General features: G+C 18.3%; 6 protein-coding genes across 6 annotated transcripts; 4 read left to right on the top strand and 2 right to left on the bottom strand.

Moving 5' to 3' along the window:
- Nucleotides 1-629: 629 nt before the first annotated feature.
- PADL01_0411800 (phosphopantothenoylcysteine synthetase, putative) lies at nucleotides 630-2576 on the bottom strand (the record flags this gene model as incomplete). The annotated part of the gene is made up of 1 exon (XM_028685237.1): nucleotides 630-2576. One exon carries the CDS (start codon nucleotides 2574-2576, stop codon nucleotides 630-632), a length of 1947 nt encoding a protein of 648 aa, XP_028536755.1.
- An 829-nt stretch (nucleotides 2577-3405) lies between these two features.
- Nucleotides 3406-4404, top strand: PADL01_0411700 (conserved Plasmodium protein, unknown function; the record flags this gene model as incomplete). Its single annotated transcript, XM_028685235.1, has 1 exon — nucleotides 3406-4404. One exon carries the CDS (start codon nucleotides 3406-3408, stop codon nucleotides 4402-4404), a length of 999 nt encoding a protein of 332 aa, XP_028536754.1.
- Nucleotides 4405-4853: 449 nt separating this feature from the next.
- PADL01_0411600 (mitochondrial ribosomal protein S12 precursor, putative) lies at nucleotides 4854-5858 on the top strand (the record flags this gene model as incomplete). Its single annotated transcript, XM_028685234.1, has 1 exon — nucleotides 4854-5858. One exon carries the CDS (start codon nucleotides 4854-4856, stop codon nucleotides 5856-5858), a length of 1005 nt encoding a protein of 334 aa, XP_028536753.1.
- Nucleotides 5859-6871: 1013 nt separating this feature from the next.
- PADL01_0411500 (conserved Plasmodium protein, unknown function) lies at nucleotides 6872-8950 on the bottom strand (the record flags this gene model as incomplete). Its single annotated transcript, XM_028685233.1, has 1 exon — nucleotides 6872-8950. The coding sequence occupies one exon, from the start codon at nucleotides 8948-8950 to the stop codon at nucleotides 6872-6874; it is 2079 nt and encodes a 692-aa protein (XP_028536752.1).
- A 1976-nt stretch (nucleotides 8951-10926) lies between these two features.
- PADL01_0411400 (DNA polymerase alpha) lies at nucleotides 10927-17202 on the top strand (the record flags this gene model as incomplete). Its single annotated transcript, XM_028685232.1, has 5 exons — nucleotides 10927-10995; nucleotides 11083-11173; nucleotides 11285-11356; nucleotides 11496-15555; nucleotides 15729-17202. The coding sequence occupies 5 exons, from the start codon at nucleotides 10927-10929 to the stop codon at nucleotides 17200-17202; spliced, it is 5766 nt and encodes a 1921-aa protein (XP_028536751.1).
- Nucleotides 17203-19434: 2232 nt separating this feature from the next.
- Nucleotides 19435-24957, top strand: PADL01_0411300 (conserved Plasmodium protein, unknown function; the record flags this gene model as incomplete). The annotated part of the gene is made up of 1 exon (XM_028685231.1): nucleotides 19435-24957. The coding sequence occupies one exon, from the start codon at nucleotides 19435-19437 to the stop codon at nucleotides 24955-24957; it is 5523 nt and encodes a 1840-aa protein (XP_028536750.1).
- Nucleotides 24958-25413: the final 456 nt, after the last annotated feature.

The raw sequence follows: 25413 nt of genomic DNA, 5'->3' as shown, positions 1-25413 counted from the left end.
ATCTCCAACATTTGAAATATATCAGAAAATTGATATTTGTGGTGTAATAGTAGTTTTTGTTTTACATTTTTGTCTGTTTTTGTGTATATTATATTTTTATTATATATATAACATTATTATATTGTATATTAAATTATATAATATGTTATATTTTTATTTATATTATATATTTTGTTATATTACATTTTTAATGTTGTTGACTTATATACAATCTTATGTATATATGTAGTGTTATATATATATTAATATATTTATTATAATGACTATATTAGTTAATATTATTTATATTAAACATATAAACTACTAAAATAATAAAATAAAATAAAATAATATTTTATTATTTGTATTATTGTTCTTATTATTGTTATTACTTTTGTTATTAATACTACTATTACGATTTAATTATTTTCGTTTTTATGATATTTAAAAAAATAAATAAATAAATAAATATATAATATATATATTCACAAAACAGACTGTTGTTAAAAAAATGTATTAAAAACAAAATTAGGATATTATAGGAAAATTATGTAAAGATATAAAATTAATAACATAAAAATATTAAAATATATTATAAAAATATATATATATATAAACTTTTAATTACCATAAAAATATTATATTTTATTTCATAAGATTGAAAAATGCTTACATATCTCATAACATATATCATTTTCGATTTGTTCAGTATTTGATTTTTTCAAAAGGATATATTCAAATTGCTTTTTAAAAATATACACATAATCATATCTTTGTGTTAATAAATTAGCTATTAATAAATCTGTATATTTAATTCGTTCATTTGATTTATCAATAAGTATTTTTTCTTCATCTTCTAATTTGAATATACAATATTTTAGAAGAGGAAAATGTGAATTTATGATTTTATAAAATTTAGGAGTTAAACATAATTGAATACAAAGAGGTGAATAATTACTATCAATTTTATTTTCATGCATTTCATCATATGGAATATAAAAATCGCTAGCTGCAGCACACATTATAACCAAATGTGTAGGAAATAAAAATTGTTCTGATATATGTTGATTTGTTTTTTTATTTTTCCCTTTTTCTTCATTAATATATTTATTTATATTAAATGAAAAATTATTTAAATGATAATCATTATGTGTAAGATTGTTATTATGTAACTTATATGTATCTGTATTTGATAAATTATTATCTGCGTTGTTTATTTTATTATCATCACAATGATTAATATTGTGGATATTTTTTATATTATTTTGTACCATTTCTTCATTTATTTTATTACTGTTCATATTATTTTGGTTCATTTGTTCATTTATTTTATTACTGTTCATATTATTTTGTACCATTTCTCCATTTATATTATTACTGTTCATATTATTTTGTACCATTTCTTCATTTATTTTATTACTGCTCATATTATTTTGGTTCATTTGTTCATTTATATTATTACTGTTCATATTATTTTGTACCATTTCTTCATTTATTTTATTACTGCTCATATTATTTTGGTTCATTTGTTCATTTATATTATTACTGTTCATATTATTTTGTACCATTTCTTCATTTATTTTATTACTGCTCATATTATTTTGGTTCATTTGTTCATTTATATTATTACTGTTCATATTATTTTGTACCATTTCTTCTTCTTTTATATTATCATGAAGTACTTCCGAGTTAAAATTTTTTATAAGCAATTGTATATAATAAACTATATTTTGTATATCCTCCTGTTGTATATTATAGTTTTCTTTCATTTGTATAATATTACTTAATAAAGAAAAAATATATTTAAAAAATAGTTGTAAGTTTATAAAAAATTGGTTATTTGAATATACATCAAAACGCAAGTTTAAGAATAACAATAATTTATAATATAATTTGTAAGATTGATTTTGATGTGTAATAATTTCAGAACATTTCTTATTTTGTATAGACGAAAAAAATAATAGCATATCATTTAATATATTATTTGTTGAATAAAAAATTTCATATAATAATAAATTATTTATATTTTGTTCTTGTTTTAATTTATGATATATATTTTTTAATAAAAAAGTATTTTGATATTTGTTTATCATATGTTGATTTAATAAATTACTAATTTCGATTAAATAAAAACCATATTCAAATATAGTATCATATGAAATTAGAAGAAGGTTATTATAATACATTTTATAATTTTGCAAATTATCTATTAAAATATTTGTTTCATTTTCTTTTTTTAAATTAAATCTAATATTATTTTCTTCAACTTTTAAATTTTCCATTTTTGCTAAATCTTTTAAATGATATTCAAAAGGTATATATGAACCTTTTCTATGTAAAAATATTACTTTCTTATTTATTTTCAAAAAATATTCACATATTAATGTTCCTCTTTTACCAGTAGAAAAATTATCAATATTTCTTATCTCGATTTTTTCTAGTGGTACTTTAGTACCACCTGATGTAATCAATACTATTTTATCTTCATCATTTAATATGAACTTTTCTTTTAAAAATTTTAAAATTTCATCCAAATTTTTTGGTCTTAATTTTTTATTGAAAAACTTGGGATCCTCTGCAAAATATTCTTCTTTCATAATAAAATAAATAAAAAATATATATATAAATATAAATATATATATATGTATATATTTATCTGATCAGATTACATGATTAGAGAAAATACACAAACAAAAAAAAAAAATTACGTATATAATAATAAGATATATTATGATAATATAACAATTGTGTGCTGGTTGCTAATACAATACAATGTATAAAATAATACAATATTATGTTATATAACCATATATTAATTATATTTATGTTATTCATATATTTTGTAAAATACCAATTTAACAAACTGTACAAAAAAAATATTAAAAAAAAAAAAAAAAAAAAAAAAATATGATAAACAAAGAAACAATAAATTTAAATTATATATATAAAATATATATATATATAATATATATATATTTTTATTTTAATATATTAGTATTAAACTTTATATATTTATTTTATTTTCATCATGAAAAGGATCTTCCCCAATTAATAAATATATACATATATATATATATATATATATATATATATATATATATATATATTATAATAATATGCATATAAATAAATACATATGACATATGTATTTAAATATTTTTAATATATATAATGAGTCAAAATAAAATTATATATATATAATATAATTTAACTATTTATTTATCAATCTATTTATTTTTAATATTGTATATCATATTATATGTACATTTAAAAAAAAAAGTAATCCATCCGTTTAAATTTTCACTTTTTTTTTTCAAAACGTCCCCCCTTTACAAATTTGAAACAAAAATTAAATATATTAAATATATATACATATATATATATTTTTATTTTTATTTTTATATTTTTGATTGTAATGTAATCCAGATGAAAATCGAAAGTCGACTTGATTTTCGTAATTTTGACGGTTTATTACCAGTCCATATTGATATAGATAAAATAAATGAAGAAAAGAAAACATGTAAATATATAAGTGGTAATATAAATCCAGATTTATATAATAAAAATACCAATAATAAACTTACAAAAATTATAGGAGGAAATTATATATATGATATAATAAAAGAAAATAAGAATGAAAATAAAGTTGTTTTAGGTAATGGATCTAGTAGTATTGTAATAACAAGTTTAATAGGTCCTAATTCCAATAATTTAGTATATAATAAAAATTATGAGGATTCTTTATTTCATATAAAAATAAAAAATATTCAAGGTTATCGTACAGATAGAGAAAAAATATTTGAACAGATTATAACAAAATTATTTGAAAAAATATTAGACCAAAATTTATATAAATTTCAACAATTTTCTGTAAGAGTTCAAATATTATATGAATGTACTTTTATATTATCAAGTATAATAAATTCTATTATATTAAATTTTATATATAATAATATAAGTCTAAATTATGTAATAAATTCTATAAATATTGGTATAGTAGATAAAGAAAAATATGAACAATTTATCAAGAAAAAATATACATCATCAAATTATATATTTTTAGACGATTCTTTCAAATATTATATAAATGAAAATACAAATCAATATCAAATAAATAAAGATCAAAATTTATTTTATACAACATATAATTCTACATATATACCTAAAATCATTTTAGATCCATTAGATGAAGAAATACAAACATATTGTAGTACTGCTTTTTGTTTTGTTATTGCTCCTGATTATCATAAAGTATTATCAAATTATCTTATAAAAAATAACTTAGGAATATCATCTGATATTTATAACTTATGTAAAAATTATGCTTGTCAAGTTTCTCAATATATATACCAACAATTTAAAAAGGATTATAAATCTCACTTAAATAAAATTGACACATATATGAATAATAATTATTTTTTCTAAACAGTGCAATTGTTTATATATTCATACAGAGCTACAAGTCGCTCCAAAAAAATAAATATTACATATATATTATATATATGTATATTTTTTTTTTTACACACAATAGGGGGAAAAAATTATAGCAATAAAATTTTACATTTAAATATATTATATATATATATATATATATATATATATATATATATATATTTATTTTTATTTATTTATTTATTTATTTATTTTTTTTTTGGAATAATTAAAAAAAAATTAATTAAGTGTATGTTTTTATCTAGCCATAATTGGCATATTTTATTTTTTTTTTTTTTTAATACATCAAACAAATTAATAATTAATTAATTATATAATATATATATATATGTATATTTTTTTTTAAATAAAAAAGTATGGTAAAATTATGAAATAAATTATTTTATATATGTATAAAAAAAAAATTTCATCTTCAAAATACCATGTTTTTTACCTTATCCAATAAGCTTAGTTATAAAAAAGGTACCCATGTAATTATAAAATATAATCCTTTTATTATAAATCAATTTTTCTTTAAAAAATGGATATATAAAACCCCATATGATAAGAGTGAAATAATTTTTTCAAATATGAAAAAGGGGATAATCGGAGAAAATAAATATAATAATAAAATATGTAATAATCCTGTATTAAATGATAAAGGTATTACAAGTATATCCTATATGTATGATGAAAAAATAAAAAAAAATAAACCCCAAATAACAAACAATAATAATAATAATAATATTAATAATAATTATAATTATAATTATGATTTATTTATTAGTACACGTGCATTTTATCATTCCTATTTGTTCAACAACATAAAACGTACGTTTAGCACAAAAAATATTCGAGGAAGATTATTTTATAAAAGAAGACCTAAGCAAATACCAAAACTAAAAAAGAAAAACTGGAGATCTAAATGGTTAGAAGGAGCTCCACAAAAAAGAGGAATATGTTTAAAGGTTCGTGTTCAAACACCAAAGAAACCAAATTCTGGTTTAAAGAAAATAGCTAGAGTTAGATTATCTACGGGTAGAATAGTATCTGTATATATACCAGGTATAGGTCATAATTTAAATACTCATAGTATTATATTAGTAAGAGGTGGTAGATGTAAAGATATTCCTGGATGTAATTATAAAGCAATAAGAGGTGTATATGATTTATTACCAGTAAAAAATAGATTTAGAGGTAGAAGTAAATATGGTGTTAAACTTTCAGAAGATAAAAGAAAACATTTATTAGAAAGATATAATTTTAAACATATTACTATTAAAAAAGATAGAGATGAATTCAATAAATATAAATGGTTCAATTATGTAGATAAAGATAAAAAACTACGTGAAAAACCATTAGAACCTCAGGAAAATGTACCTATTAATATCTTCCACTTTAATACCTACTATAGAAATAAAAAATTTAAACAAAATGGTGATATATAAAAAAAAAATTATGTTATACATATTATATATATATATATATATTTATTTATTTATTTATTTTTTTTGTTTTTAATTAAATTTTTTTTTATTCATCCTAACACATTTCAACCATCGAGGTATATATATAAGATCCTCGTATAAATTATATTATTAAAAAAATTTGTTCTTTTCTTTAAAAATATATTAAATTTAAACAAAATGTATATATACATATATTAATAATAAAAGTTTATGAATTATCTAATTATTATATAAATAAAAAATAAGAACACACAACTAATATATATATATATATATATATATATATTATGGGTATAACATAATAGTTATTATTTTCATAAAAGAAGAAATTTCGAATACACAAAAACAAAGTTATAAAAAAAAAAAAAAAATCAATTCTTTTTTTTATTGTCAAATATTATTATGATAGGCATTATTGTTTTATTTTTATTTTTTTATTTCAAATGCTTTTATATTATATAATTACGTGGTATTCATATAATTACGCAATTTTAAAATATTTTAAAAAACACATAAAAAATAAAAGAAAAAATAACAAAAGAAAAAAAATATATAAAATATATAATATATATATAATATATATATAATATATATAATATATATTTGTTTGTTATATATTGGGGTGATAAATATCGGACATTCATGTCCTCACGAAATTTTCTTAAGAAAATGAAAGGAAGATACACACAAATATGTACATATACATATATATATTACATATATGTATAATATACTCAATGATATTTTATTTTTTTTAAAATAACAAGATAGAAAAATATAAGGAAAAAATAAAAATAAATGAAAGAAAAAAAAAAAAAAAAAACAGAGGGGGAAGGGGAAAATAAATAAAATTAAATATGGATATCCTTTAATATATCTTTTTAATTTATATTTTTGTATAATTTCGAATTTTCAAAAAATGTCTTATCATATCTTTTCATATATTTTGAAAATTGATATATATTTACTTTTTCTTTTTATTTGTTGTTTTATTAGTCTTTTGTGTGTTTTTTTTTGAGCTCTTTTGTTTGGGTTTTTTCATTTTTCACCTTATTTTGTACATCCTTTGGTGTATCACTTGATAAATTTTGTGGTGCATCATTTGATATACCCGTTTGTTCATTAATGGTTAAATTATTTTTTATATTATCTTTTATATTATCTTTTATATCATCTTTTATATCATCTTTTATATCATCTTTTATATCATCTTTTATATCATCTTTTATATCATCTTTTATATCATCTTTTATATCATCTTTTATATCATCTTTTATATCATCTTTTATATCATCTTTTATATCACCTTTTATATCATCTTTTATATCATCTTTTATATCACCTTTTATATCATCTTTTACATCATCTTTTATATTATGACTCTTTTCCTCTCTAACATCTCGGTCATACACAGATGAAACCTCATATTCATATGAATCCACATCATTTTTTACACTTTCAGAATTATAATTAAAATTTGGGATATTTCTAGATACTCCAAACATAGTATCATCAAATATATTAATATCATCATCAGGATCATTTAAAAATGGTTGAGAATATTGATTAAATTCGTAAGGATGCTCATCGTCGGTTTCTTCCTCTTCTTCCTCTTCTTCCTCTTCTTCTTCTTCTTCTTCATCATCCATAAAAGGCAAAGATTTCCTTTCAAATTGTCCAAATTTCATATTGGGATCTACATGATCTGTCTCCATAATATTTAACATATAAGGATCATTAGTATGTATAATATTTGGCTCATTGAACCCATCTGATGAGAAATGGACAATTTTAATAGATGCAGGTGCATCTGAATCATTATTATTTAGATTAATAAAAAAAGGATTAGGATTTGCATGACTATTAATCATATCTAGAATAGACAAATGTTTTACAAAATCAACCATACTTAAATTTTTTGGTTGATATTTTTCTATTAGTTTAACATTCCATAGAAGACATAAATGTGGACTTTTATTTTTACTAATTTCTATTAATGTACATTCAAATTCGATATAATCATTTTTTTGTAAATTTTCAATTTGAGAAATCAAATCATTATTAAATAGTGCTCTAATATCTGGTCTATCATATTTATATTCTGATGGATTCATTTTTATATATAAAGAATTACTATTTAGAAATCCTTCTTTTATTTGAAAAAAATTTCCTCTCCATAGAACAGTATTACTATAATATAATTTTTTAAAATTATGTATACTATTAAATTTATTTCTAAATTGTGATTTATTACCACAGTCTTCTAAGTAATCAATCCATGAAGATGTAATATATGGACCCTTCACAAAATTATCTAGATTAAAATTACTAGTTATTCTTATAATATAAAAGAAAAAAATAAAAAATATTAAAGATATAAATAATGCTAAATATTTTGCTGATATAATAATTGCACATTTAGAAAATTGAAATGTTAAAATTTGATTTTCTCTTTTTATTTTAAATAATTTTTCTGATGAAGTTAAATTTTTTTCACAATAAGGACAAATATATTTCTTTTGTTTAAATGTTAAATATAATAATGGTAATAAAAATATCGTAAAAAATGATATAAATACGAATAACAGAATTATCATAATATAAACAAATAAAGGAGTATATGTTTTTATTAAAGGATAAACATGTTTATTACAATAATCACAATTTAATATTTCTTTAACCTCATTTGTTACTTTATTATTATAATGATCACTATGAATATTATTATAAGCAGTATTATTATTATTAATATTATTATTATGAATATTATTATTATTGTTATAGTAATAATCTTCGTCTTCATCACCTCTATCATTTAAAAAGTTACTTTCATTGTATGTGTGGTTGTTACCACTACATGTACTATTTCCATCATTATAAGAATGGTTTTTATAAATATTATTATACATATTATTATTATTATTATCATTATTGATCATTTCATTATTATATATATTATGATTCATGTTACTATCTTCATTATATATATTGTCATTTATATTTATATCCCTCATCTCATTTTGTAAGACGTTCATTTCCGTTAGTTGATCCTTACCCTTAAATCCCGTCATCATAAAAGAATATATATAATATATATATATATATATATATATATATATTGTTCAAAAAAATAAATGAAGGAATAAATGAATTTCCTAATCTTTTATATAATATGATGATATTGTGAATATATAAATAATATATATATTATATATATTATATATATTTTTTTTTTAATCTCCTAAAATAAATATATTTATAATCATTGTAATAAATAATTCAATTATTCTCTTTTTATATAATCATCATTTTATTGTTATTATTTTTTTTTTATATATAATATATACTTGTAAAAAAAGGCTTTTTTATATATGTAAAATATATATATTTTATAAATACGGAAGAAAAAATAAAATAAATAAAAATAAAAATAAAAAATAAGTAATTCTTTTATAAATGGTTATATTAAAATTATAAAATGTATTATTTATTATAAATGAAAAAAAATGAAATCACCCATATATATATTATATATATAATATATTATTATTATTATTTTATTTTATTTTTTTTATTTATAGTGTAGTAAAAATTTTACACTTTTGTAATTATTATGATTTATATTTTTACATTATACAAATAATATAAAAATTATATAATTCTATGCCCTTAAGTATTACTCTCACAAGTATATAATATATTATATATATAATGTATATATATATGTAGTGTTCTTATTTAAAATTTCTAAGTGTATTATATATATATAATATATATATATATATATTTATATATATATATTATAATATTTTATTTTTCTAGTACTACTGCTTTTTAAAATATACTTTTATAATTAGAAAAAAAAAAAAAAATAATACATACATATATACATACATATATATAATATTTATTTATATGCCTTTTTATTTTAATTTATTTCATTTTTTTATTTTTCTCTTTGTTCATATGTGTACCTATTTTTAATTTACCTTTTTCTTAAAATTACACATTTTTTTTTTTAAAGAATATAAAAAATATGTTTACATATCCACCTTACTGTGTTGTCTCAATATTATAACCCCTCATAAATATATTAATCATATAAAAAATAAAAAATATTACACAAACAAATAATATATATATATATAAGTAAATTAAATAAAAATATCAATAAAAAAAACAAAAAAAAAATTATATTAAAAAATATATTACTTCAGATTCGTTTTTTTTTTTTAAAAAGATTATAACATTACAATTGAATAGAATTATAAATTAAAAAAAAGAAAAAAAGACAAAAAAATAAAAATAAACATATAAATAAATAAATAATTATATTGACCGGATATATAACTGTATAATATTTTTATTTATAAAAAATACATTTTTAAATAAAATATTTATAAATATTGAACAAAATTTTAGAAGATGTAATGAAATAAATAATATATATATATATATATATATATATATTACATGTACATATATTATTTAAGTAAAAAAGTAATTACCCCATAAATAGATATTAATATTTAATATATGGGATTTCTTTTATTTCTTTTTATTTTTTATTTTTTTTTATGATGCATTTTGAGCAAATATATATTACAAGAATAAAAAAAAAATATATATATTATATATATATGATATATTTTTACATATTTTACATATTCTTGTAATACATACCTTTTTAAATATAATCAAAATAAATAAGTGTATATATATATATATATATATATATATATATTTATTTATATTTATATATGAGAAAAAATAAAAAAAAAATTCAACCTTTAAATAAATTACCTTTCTCATACAATAATTTATTTTTTTTTTTTTTTTTTTTTTTTTTTTTTTTTTTTTTCTCTTTAAACATATTGTTTAAAAGAGTTACATTTTCTTTTTCTTTTTTTTTTTTTTAACACTTTAAATTATTGTTCAAAATATATATATATATTTTTTTTTTTACACATTTATACATATTTACACTAATATTATTACTTATGTGTAACTATAAAAATATTGATTAGATGATTTATAGATATGAAAAATGAGTAGTGTATTTGATAAGCTCAAGAAACAGAGATCAAAGGAATGCAAAGGAACAGATTTTTATGAGGTAATAAATAAATATAATATATAAATATATAAATATATATATGTATTTATATATATATATATATATACTTTTTTTTTTATTTATTAGGTTAAAAATAAAAATGACGAAATATATGAAGTAGTAGATGAGGAGGGGTATATGAAAAATAAAAGATCCTTACAAAATTTTATCGTTGGAGGTATGTAAATCAAATATATTATAACACCATTTAATATATATATATATATATATATATATATATATATATTTATTTATTTATATTTATCATATTATATTATACTTTTTATAGGTGATAAAGATTTTGATTCAAGTGATGATGTTATTGTGGAAAATATTAATTTTACTTTATTAAAAAAAAAAAGTAAGAAAAAAAAAATATATATATCAACACATACACAGAACATATAATATATATGTGTATGTATATATGTATATATTTATTTATTTATTTATTTTTTTTTTATTTTTTATTTTTTATTTTTTTTCCATTCACAATTTAGATGTTGATAAAGAACCCAAGGTCAAGAGAAATCAAACGCTTGATGATTTCATACGAGAAAAGAAACTTAGAAAAACTTTATCAGGAAATAAATTAAGCAAAGAAGAAATTTACAAAACAAAAAATATTGAAGAACTAATGGATCAGAATACTTCAAGTGATAGTGATGGAGAATTCAGGACGCGAAAAAGGAAAACTAGAGAATCCTATGAAAATAGTATGAATAAAAATATGAACAAATCTAGTTGTTATATTAGAAGTAAAGATTATGAATATAATATATATGATATGAAATATGCAAATGAATATAATAAACAAATAATCGAAAATAATAATATGAATAATAATAATAATTATAATAATTATAATGATATGTCTTTTGTTAATAAAGATATAGAATATTCTAAGCATATTAAAGTAAAGAATGAAAAAGAAGATATAGATACACAACTACCAAAAGATATACATAAAGATGTAGGATCGCTTCTTAAAAAAAAAGAAATCCATGTTAAAAAAGAAGAAGAAACAAATATAGTAAGTGGTGATAATGATGAAGAGGTAATCGAAATAAAAAAAAAAATACATCTCATGAAAAATGAATCAGAAGTTAAAAAGGAAAATGAAATTAAACAGGATGAAGAAAAAATGAGAGAAGAAAAAGAAAAGCAAAAAGAAAAAGCCCCCCAAAATAATAACCCAAACAATAACAATAATAATGACAATAATAACAATAATAATAGTAATAACCATGTGGATGATTTTTATAATGATTATATCTTAAATGAAATGAATATATCACCACTATTTATTAAAATAGAAAATGAGACATTGAAAAAAGAAGAAAAGAAATTAAAAGAAAATGATATAAATACTAATGATGATGAAGATATATTAGAAAATGAAATAGACTCTGAAATGTTAAGAAATAAATATGAGCAATTAATAAGATATGAAGAAAATAATAATTCATTTGTAAATGTATATGTATTTGATATATGTAAACATAGAAATAGTATAATATTATTTGGTAAAACTCTAACTAAGTTTAAAAAATATAAAAGTATAAGTATATTTATAGAAAATTTAGATCGATATTATTATTTCTTATTAAATAAAAATAAGGTATATTATGAAAATGGAGAAGAAATAAAATATGATCATGATAAATTTAAAATTCATATTATGTCTGAATTTTTAGAAGAATTCAAAATAATAAGAGAATATCATAATATAAAAATGGTAAAATATAAAATTGTTAAAAGAAAAAATTTAAATTTATCTTCATATGATGAAGAATTATATATCAAAGTTTTATATTCATATAATAATGATCCTATACATGAGAAGTTTCAAAAGGGTAGTTCATATTTATCATTCTATTGTTGTAATGAAGATATTGTAGAAAATTTTATTATAAAGAAGAATTTAAAATTACCTTGTTGGTTAAAAATAAAAAATTTAAAAAAAAATGATTTAAGTAATTTAACATATTGTTATTTTGATTGTATGGTTGAAGATAAAAAAAGTATATTATTGTGTGATAAGATTCATGAGAAGAAAGTTGATATGAATAAAAATACAGACGACCAAAACAACATAAATATTTACAATAATAATAATAATAATAATAGTGGTAGTAATATTATTAGTAATAATAATAGTGGTAGTAATATTATTAGTAATAATAATAATAGTGGTAGTAATATTATTAGTAATAATAATAATAGTGGTAGTAATATTATTAGTAATAATAACTTTGGAAGAGTTATAATATCTGATGATGGAGGAAAAAAAATCGAACAAACATATCAACAACTCACAGATATTAATTTAAATAAATTATATATAAAAGTTGTTTCCTTATTAAATGAAGAAAATATACATGAGGTTTTTAGTATATGTAGTTTAGTACAAATAGATAAATTGAAATATATAAATTTCTGTGGTATATCTAAAAAATGTTTAAAGAAAGGACCAATAAATTATAATAAGAGTTTATGTAAATTATTTGATAATGAAAAAGAATTATTACATACATTTTTAGAAAAAATTAAAGATCTAGATATAGATATATATATAGGTTATAATATACTTAATTTTGATTTAGAATTTTTAATACATAGATGTAATATATATAATTTAAATTCTTATATATTAAGTAGAAAAAAAAAAATGAAAAAAAATGAAAAAATGAAAGTTAATAAATTTAATGGAACAAATAGTACTGGTTCAATGTATAATATCATACAAAATATCAAAGGAAGATTAATTGTTGATATATATCTTTTATGTAAAGATTCTATTAAATTAACAACTTATTGCTTAGATGAAATTATAGATCATGTCAAAAATAAATTCCAAGATAAATCCAAACAACAAACAAATAAAACAAATCATTTTAATAAAACAAATCATTTTAATAAAACAAATCATTTTAATAAAACAGATTATACACGACAACAAAGTGTTGTCAGTCAAGAAAGTGTCAACAGTCAGTCCACACAGAGTAGTCAATATAATCATACAAATCAAATGAACTCTATCAAAAATGAAGATGATATACATTCTTCAAATAAAACTACAAGTAATCAAGATATTCCTACTGATGTTGCTTCAACAAATAGTCATAAAAGTAATACACATATTAATATCTTCAAAGATTTTCTAGTAAATAATATAAACCTAATAAATTGTAGCAATATACATTTATATGATGCTCAATCCATTATTCAAAATCATTTAAATACATATATTAACAGCCAAATATTCTGTATTAATGAAACAGTTAATGTATGTAATATATTACAAATAATCGAAAAAACAAGAGACTTAACAAAATTAAGTGGTTATATATGGATGAGAAGTCTATTATGTTATACAAGTGAAAGGGTTGAATTCTTTTTATTACATGAATATAATAAGAAAAAGTTTATAACACCTATAATTAAAAAAAAACCTAAAAAAATTGAAAACAATCAAATGAAAAATAAAAACACTGCCAAATATCTAGGAGGATTAGTATTAGATCCTTTATGTGGTTACTATGATACATTTGTGTTGTATTTAGATTTTAATAGTTTATATCCATCTATTATTATAGAATATAATGTATGTTTTAGTACCATCAAATTAAAAAATAAAGAGCTACACATAGAAGACACGAACGCAAACACAAAAAGGAATGCCAACAACGATAATGCTGATAATAAAAGTATTCGTGATGATAAAATTTTTCATGATGACAAAAAATTTGGTGATGACAAAAATTTTCATGATGACAAAAAATTTGGTGATGACAAAAATTTTCTTGATGACAGTTACTATAATAACAATTATAACAAATTAGAAGATGAGAACCCACTAGAAAACAATGTCGAAATAGACGAATTTGATAAAAGCAAACAAGGTATTTTACCTAGCATTTTAAAATCGTTAGTAGAAAAGAGAGCAGCTATTAAAAAATTAATTGCAAATGAAAAGAATAAAGAAAAGAAAGAATTATTATTAATTCAATCATTATCAATAAAACTAATTAGTAATAGTATTTATGGTTGTTTAGGAAATACAAATAATAGATTTTATGCAAAACATATAGCTTCTTATATAACATCCAAAGGTAGAAATTTATTACAGCATACAAAATTTAAAGTAGAAAAAGAATTTAATCTAAAGGTTATATATGGTGATACAGATTCTATTATGATAGATACTGGTATTAAAGCTAATAATATTAATAATTATAAAGAATCATACAAATTAGCACATCTCATAAAAAATAGTATAAATAAAAATTATAAAAAATTAGAATTAGATCTAGAATGTATATTTAGTAAATTATTATTATTGAAAAAAAAAAAATATGCATGCGCAAAAGTAATAGATAATAATTTAGAAAAATATGAATATGAAATGAAAGGAATCAATTTTATTAAAAGAGATTTTAGTAAGATATCTAAGCTAATTGGTAATGAAGTATTAAGAATTATATTTACAAATAGAGACATGGATTCAAAAAATATGCCAGTTCTTTATGCAAATGATTTATCTGAGCAGATACACGAGTATTTAAGAACAGTAAATCAGAGGATACAAAACGATGAGTCAGCACACAAAAAAAAAAAAAATAAATAAAAATAAATAAATATATATATATATATATATATATAATATATATATATATATATATATAATATATATTATATTATTCCATGTGTATATTTTTTTCTGTTTATAGATTCGATTTGGATTATTATATTATCACTAAAAAGCTAACAAAAAACGTACATGAATATCAAGATAAGAATTCTTTAGGACATGTACTTGTTGCTGAAAGGATGATAAAAGATGGATATAATATTTGTGTAAATAAAGAAATACAATATTGTGTATGTGTGAGTGAAGATGCTTCTAGATTTTATAAAAAATCAAGTGAAAAATTAAATAATTCTCAATGTTGTTTTAGTGTTAATGAAATAAAAAAATATAATTTAAAAATCGACAAAGAATATTATATAAGGAATCAGATTCTTTCTCCTATTAATAGATTATGTCAATATATTGAAGGTACTAGTGCTGAAAAATTATCATCATGTTTTAATATTCATGATGTTAAAGAAATAAAAACAGATAAACAAATTGAAGAGAATTATTTAGAAACAAATGTATTATCATTATTAAATGAATCAGAAGAAAGATTTAAAGATATTCATTTAAAAGGATTTTTAATATGTTCAAATTGTTTGCATCATGTAAAACCAAATATATTTATTAAATATTTTAAATGTAATAAATGTCTTACATATTTATCTATAGAACAAATACGAAATTACATATTCTCATTTATTCATCACTTATGTAATACATTCTATAAACAGTTATATATATGTCAAGGATGCACACTCAAAACAAGACGTATATTCTTAAAAGATGATAAAAATTGCCCCAATATTAATTGTGAATATAATAAAAATTCTTTAAAACCTTTAATATCAAAAAAATATATTTATTTAATATTAGAGTATTTCCTATTCTTATTAAAAGACAATCTAAAAAAAATACCTTCCAGTTTGATTGAAAAAACAAAATCGGAGCTATCAAATGAAAAGGATCAAATAAAGAAAGAAAATAATAAAACAACGGAAAAAAATAATGAAACAACGGAAGAAAATAATGAAACAGTGGAAGAAAATAATAAAACAATCAATCAGAAAGAAGAAGTAAAAGATAATAACGGTTCTATATTAAATTCTCCTGATGATATAAATAATAAATATTCAGAAAAGAATAATCGTAACACATACAATAATAATAATAATAGTAATAATAAAGATGTAGAGAGTGAAGAATATTGTAACGATTTTATTGTTTGTCTATGTATAGATGAAGGTTTTAAAACTTATATTCTTCATGATGATATTAATAAATATAAAAATATAAAAATTGAAGCATATGATGATATATGCAAATATAGAGAATTAAGTGTTAATATAACCAAAGGATTAAAAATGAAATATCCAAATATATCTAACTTTCTTTCATATCTAAATTTAAGAACTAATGTTTTTTTTATTAATTATAATGAAGAAAGAGATATCATAAGAAATTCAATCAAATATATTGTGCACAATAATATATATTCACAAATATTTTTTGATCAAGTCTTTTCAATCTTTCATTTACCTTTATCATCACACATAACAGAAATGTAAATATAAATAAAAAAAAAAATATATATATATATATATATATATATATATATATATTTTTTTTTTTTATTTTATTTTTTAAGAGTTAAAATTTCCAACATATCCCAATATAATCATGTATAATAAAAAATATATATATTTATATATTTCTAATATATATGTATTTTTTTTTTTTCTTCTTTTAAATCTTTTACAACACAAAAATATACATGTAATGTTTTATTTTATATTCACAAAAAAAAAAAAAAAAAAATTAACATAAAAAATAAAATCAAATGAAATATAAAAACATTAAAAAAATATATACCATTTAAATAATATTAAAAATATAAAAGTTCTTTTTCATTTTTTTTAAATATCATCAATATATTAATATAATGCTCATGTAAGACATATATATTTGTTCTATAATAAATATAAACTAAATAATATAATAAGAAAGAAATACAGTTACACATATAATGTGTATTTAAATATTATATTGTAATATATATATATAATAGATATACAATTATATTTTATTTTTTATTATTATTTGTGTTAATCTTATATCCTTTCAACAGAACATTCTGAATAAAATTCCTTAGTTTAAATATTATAAAATGCAAAAAGATTGACATATATTTTTTTATTAATATATTGATGATATTTAAAAAAAAAAAAAAAAAAAGTGTATATTTTAAGATAAGGTTTGTAAAAATAATATGAATAAAAATCATAATATATTTAAAAACAATGATGTTATATATTCATATCATACATTCTTGTAGGAATATCTTAAAACAATTACCATAATAATGACAGAGATAAACCATATAATGAAATAAAATATAAATTAAATATTTACAATATGGAAATAAGCCAATAGTTAGAATATGATGATAAAATGTTGTAATATATTAAAGACAATTTTTTTAATACTCACACATTAATATTTATACACCATAAATATGAATTTAAAGATTTGTATAAGAATATGAAAATATTATTATTTAAACATGAGAAAATATATATATATATATATAACAATGTGTGCTTATAAATTTACTAATCATTATATAACAAAAGTTAACTATAATTTTTTATATATTATATTATAGAATTAATTTAAAAAAAAAATGGAAAGAATAAATATGTTATATAAATATATATCATATTTAAAAAAATATTTTTCAAGACAATCATTTTTTAAAATTTTTATAGGTCTTTAAAAAAAAAAATATTGTATCTGAAATTTTTTAGCTATCCATAAAAGAATCTCATGAGAAAAATGAAAATAAGGATGAGCATCATAAGATCATGATTTAAAATAATTGAGCAAAATAATATTCCATAAGGATGAATATATATAAATTATTTATCTATATATATATATATATATTATTTATTTTATTTTTTTTGCCAGTAGGCACATAAATATTCATTAAATAATCATTCCTCAAAAATATGAAGGAAAAATGTTTGATACAATATATCGTTCATTTAAATAATTATAAACTTTTATTCTTCATAGTATAATATAATTATATTTACTATATATCATAAATATATATATATATATAATATATATATATTTTAATATAAATGTGTCATTTGTTTTTTCCATCAAAAATATGTAAAACGTGATGGTCATATTTTAATTGTTTCACATATATATATTAAAAGAACAAGAAAAAAAAAAAAAATAAAACATAATATATATGTATATTTATATATATATATATATAATTTTTTATCCATGAGGAATAAAAATATATATATATATATATATATATATATATATGTAAAATTCATGAGAAAAAAAATAAAATAAAATAAAAATAAAATAAATATAATATATATATAATAACTTCCTTTATGAAATACCCTATATAATACTATTTATATATTTTTTTTTTTTTTTTAATGATATTGTTCAATTATTATAAAAATAATTTTTTAATTTTTTGAAAAACTACAATTTGAACCTTTATATGTTCAAGACAAGTATATAATGTTATATGTATATATATTAGATTATAAAATATATAAATAAAAAAATACAAATATATAAATATACATATATACATATATATATATTACATAATTGTCTTTTACAACACATTTGTAAGTGTATATTTATTTTTTTAATGTTTCATTTATCTATATATAAATATGGTCATGTCATAAAGTTATTATATCACATATATATATATATAATAATATATCATATGTCATATATTTAAAAAAAAAAAAATGAACACATTCAGAAACAATCTCAATGAAGAAAGAGAAAAAAGAATGAATAAAAAACATTACACAAACCAAAACAAGCATTTTAATAATTTAGGAAGAAATAATAAAGTAAATATTAAGAATATTAAAACCTTGTATAATATTTTTTCATATGTTGAAAAAGAAAATACACAAGAAAATGATAATATTATTTTAAATGAATATCAATTTAATTCACATATAAAAGAATCTTCCAATATAAAAGAAACAAAAATTTGTAGCAAAACAAAATATAATTATGATCAAAGTTATATTGAAAACTATGATTTTTATCATACAGATAATATAATAAAAAATAATAATATGCAAAATGTTAATATGAAAGAAAATTATTCAGTGCATACTTTATATAATCATCATACATATTTACATGATAATAAAAATAATGAGGATTATAATATTCTTAATATTCATTTACAAAATGAAGAAATAGAAAAAAAAAAAAAAAAAAAAAATTACACAACACACTGTAACATCAAGGACAACTTATTTAACCTTGAAAAAAAAAATGTACAAAATAAAATTAAAGAACACGAAAATTTTCATAATCTTCTAGATATTCAAAACATAGACGACAACAAAAAAAAAAATAATAGTAATAATAATAGTAATAATAATAGTAATAATAATAATAATAATAATAATAATAATAATAATAATGGTGATGGAAAAATAATTGATCCACTAGATGTTTCTCTTCAAACCCATACCCATAAAAAACCAAAAGAATCATCTTTTATTAATCGAACAAATGAAAATTTAATAAACTGGTCAAATGAAACTAATAATATAAAAAGTCCAAATAACACAAATGACTTTTATAACATTTGTCATATTAATAATGTTGAAAATATAAGTACCAATGATAATTTAAATAATTCTTTCGATATTTTATTAAACCTTGATTTTAATTATAACGAAAAAAATAAACATATTAATAAATGTAACCATTCTGTAAATAATAACACTACAAGTGAAAACTATACATATTCAACATTCTCATCTTTAGAAAAAAAAAATGAACAAGTAGAACAAATAAATCATGATATTTTTTCATTCAATATATTACAAAATGAAAAAAATGTAATGAAACAAAATGTTATTCATCATCATGATCTTCATAACAGTAATAATTATAATAAAATAAATGATAATAATATTCATACAGTTTCTTATAATAATATTAATTTAATAAATGAAGATATATTTTTTACAAACAATTGCAATGAAATAAAAAATATAATCAATAATGAAAATATTAATTCTACAAACCATTCTGATATTATTAATTTATATACTGATAAACATATTCCTCATAAACCTCAAACTCAAAATGAAATGTATGATTTACTCAATTTTGAAATGAATGACCAAAATATATCCCATAATAATACATACACATATGAACATCATCCAAATTTAAAGATGGAAAGGTTTCAAGACAATGCATTCATTTCTTATGAAAAAGAAAAAGATATAATATTAACAGAAAAGAAATCAAACCAAATAAATTCAGATATTCTGAATTATAATTTAAAAGATTGGGAAGATATTTGTAAAGATGAAAATTATACAAAAAGGGAAGATATTTTTAATGTGGAAATGGATACTCAAAATGGGAAAATGGCTAGTCAAAATGTGAAAATGGATAGTCAACATGTACAAATGGCTAGTCAACATGTACAAATGGCTAGTCCACATGTACAAATGGCTAGTCAACATGTGCATACTTTTAGTGACAATTTACAAATGGACAAACACAACATTTCCATAATTAATGATAATGTTGGAATTTCTTGTGACAATGTTCAATTGCCTATTCAAAGTAACGATAGAGTAAAGGATCAATTTTATGAAAATTGTGATGAATTATTTTATGAGAATATTGAGAATGTTGAACAAAATATATATAGGAAAGATTTTTTTTTTTTCAATGATTATAATAATGACCATGAAATTTATTGCGAAAAATTCTCTCGAAGTATATATGAAAACAGTTTACGTAATGAAAAAGAGGAGAAAATAAAAAATGATCAATTAATAGAATTAAGTGATGATATATATTCATTAAAAGAAAATTATGAAGGAAGTGATGAAGGTGTTCTTATACATAAAAATAAAATTAAAATTAAAAATGATTATGATGATGATGATGATAATACCTTTTCATTGGATATGAATAAAAACAGTTGTTATATTATTTCAAAAAGTAATAATGTGGAAGAGGTGGAGGAAAAAACAAATTTGTCTTATGATATGAAAGAGTATTCTATATTTGAAAAAAATGAAAATTTTTATGATGAAAAAATAGATGCACCATATGATATACAAAATAACATTTCATCTGATAGTGCAAACTTATATTCAGAAAACAATATAATGCCCCAAGAAAAAACAAATGTCATATATGATAATAGGAATAATATATTTAAGAATGGTCAATATAATAATCATATGATACATAAAAATGATGATGATATTGGAATACATTGTATGGACTATTTTATTGAGAAAAAAAAACAGCCACAAATAATAAATGATAATGAGAATAATTCTTTTTTTGAAATAATTGAAGAAATAGAAAATATTAGTAAAGATATCATAGGAAATAATATTAATGATGAAAATAATTATGTGGATTTTTCTAAAGATATTATGAATGAAATTAAAGAGGATGATATAGAAAAGGGAAATATTAGTGATCATTTTAAAGATCTTGAAAATGAACAGATTGAAAATATACAAATGAATAGTAATACAATAATAAATAATAATATTATAACAAGTGATATTGTGGATACTAAAAAGGATACTGTAAATATGTACAATAAAAATAAAAAGATGGATGATCAAAATGATCGAATTAATAATCCAGTGGATGATCAAAATGGTGATCGAATTAATAATCCAGTGGATGATCAAAATGATGATCGAAATAATAATCCAGTGAATGATCAAAATGATGATCGAACTAATAATCTAGTAGATGATAAAACGAATGATCAAATGGATGAACATATAGAACATGTACAATGTGTGGACTTTCCAACAAACAATATTCAAAATGTGTACACCCAAATAAGCAAAAACCAAAAAGAAAATAATTATAACATGTTAAATTATTTCGAAATAGAAAATAAAAAAAGAAAAATGAAAAATGAAAAGCAAAAGGAACCATTTAATTTGTCTATTCCATATGATACTTCTAATGAATATGACTTAAAATGTTATGATGATATTTACAATATTTTAATGAGAAAAAATTATTTAGATATCTTTCCTATTTTTGAAGAAAATAAAAAATATAACTTTCATTATATGAACGTTAAAGATTTCCAAATATTTTTAAGAAAAGAAAAAAATATTATGAAAAGTGGTTTTAATGAAATGTACGATTATAATGATTATATACATTTTTTCATAGAAGATATTTTTCATATGAATATCAAAGAATTTTTCTTTTTTAACATATATATAGATAATATGAATAAATGTATTACGAAAAAGAATATTTTAATTAATAATATTAGCAATTCACATAATTTCATTAACGATTTTTATCAAAAACATGAAAAGGTACTTACATTAGATATCTTTTATAAAAATATAAGTTATTCACTTTACTTTCTTATTTTTATAAATTTATTAACAGAATTATGGGAAAAGTTATCATTCGATATAAAACAAATGAACCCTAATAAATTATTAAAATCTTTAATTAAATATGTAAATAAGAAAAAAATAGTTCAAGTGCTAAAATGTACTTATTTATATCTTTATAACATATATGAACAGTTAAATAAAACATGTATTGATGAAAAGAAAAAGAAAAAAATTATTAAAATTATTAAAAAAAGTAAAAGCTTTAAATCAATTAAAAAAAATATATACAAAATTAATAACTCCTGTTTTCATTTGCTACTATTTTTCTTGCCACTTTCGGTTCCTCCATTTAAGAACAAAATTAATATTTATGAACACCTTTTAACCTATTTTCTTAAAAATATTAATAAAATGATTTTCAAATATATAAAGGATGATAAAAAAGGTTCCTTTTTTACTAATTTTGAAATGCATGATTTGAAGAAGGATAAACATCATCATCACAATAATATTGAAAAGAAAAGTTATAATCATGATACAAAAAAGGAAGTTGAACAAAATAATAAAAGTTTTCAAAATAATATTTATTATAATGCTAAAAATATGGGAAATTATAATGGAATAGAAAAATTTTGTACACCTCAAGACAATGGCGAGAATATATGTACAGGTCAGGTAAATGTACAAAAAATATGTACAAGTCAGGTAAATGCACAAAATATATGTACACGTCAGGTAAATGCACAAAAGGTAAGTACATATCATGACGATGAAAATTTAAATTTAAGTATTGAGGAAGAAGATATAAGTAATTTTTCTGTAATTATTTCAAATAGAGATCCTTTAGAAAAAGTAGAAGATTTAAGTAAAGAAAAGAATGTAGAATATGAAACTTTATTAACAAATGACGAGGAAATAAAATATATAGAAGAAAAGACAGGTACGTTATTTATAAATAATAGTATTGAAAAAGAATTAGATAGAAATATGAAATATATAGTTGATAATATTATACAAAATAGTAGGAAGAATATATGTTTATTAAAAATAAAGAGTTTAGAAGAATTATTTCTGTATTGTTTTGAGATTAATAAAAATGATTATATGTCTATTAATAATTTAACGAATGCGATAAGGTATATAAAAGTTAATGATAAAATAGAAATAATGGAGAAATTATTTGAATCATATATAAAAAGAAATATCAATTTTTATAATATATTTTTTAAAATTATAATTCCCCTTGTGAATAGAATAACAAATATATTTGAAAACTTGGAAACCTTATTTACGTTATATATAAATTATAATATTAACAAGAAAAAAAAAAAATTATTTTATTTTTACGACCCATGGTTATATGGTTATGATGCCTTTTTATCATTCATACAATTGGAGGATATAAAAAATGTGGGTGAAAATAATAAGGATTTATTTTATAAAAAAAAAAAATATATATATATAAATGAAAGAAAAGAATATAATAAAGATGAAAGTATACAAAATGTGGAAAACGATTTATATTTAGATGATATGGTAATAGAAAATATAGATGACTTTTTAACATACTTTAGAGACCTTGATAAAAATTTTATTTCAAAAAATATATTTGATACTCTTGATAATATATATAGTATAAAAAATACTAGCCATTTACTTTCTATTATTAAGAACAAACAAGAAAAAAGGAAAAATAAAATAAATAGAAAAGGAAAAGAAAAAGAAAAAATAAAAAGGAGACAAAAAATAAACCAAGAAATGAATAAATTAAATATGAGAATATATTATTCTCATATCTTAAATTTGTGTAATAATGAAAGTTATATAAAAATAAATACAAGAGCATTAAAATATTTATTCTTTAATTTGTATTTCAATTAATATATATATATATATATATATATATATATATAATATTTTGTAAAAACGTATTTTTTGTTTATTTTTTTGATGTTACATATTTGATAATATATATATATATATATATGCGTGTGCATTTTTTTTTTTTTTTTCAACAATATTTAGTATAATTTAAAATGTGTCAATATGTTATTCCTTTAACGTTTTCTATTTCTTATGATTTAAAAAAAAAAATAAAATTTGAAAATAAAAAACAAAGGATATTATTACCATAAATAAATAAATATATATATATATATATATATATATAATATTTTTATATTTATTCTCCTCATGTATTAAACGTTGTAATTACACGGTTTCAGGTATTCACCTATATATTTAATTTTTTCTTTTTAATAATGATGTAAAGTGTAGAAGGATATATATTTCAATTTTTTTTTTTTTTTTTTTTTGTTCACCGAATTATTTTCCATT

Source organism: Plasmodium sp. gorilla clade G2 (assembly GCF_900097015.1).
Source record: "Plasmodium sp. gorilla clade G2 genome assembly, chromosome: 4".
NCBI lineage: Eukaryota > Apicomplexa > Aconoidasida > Haemosporida > Plasmodiidae > Plasmodium > Plasmodium adleri (nom. inval.).
This window is presented reverse-complemented; position numbering and strand designations above follow the sequence as displayed.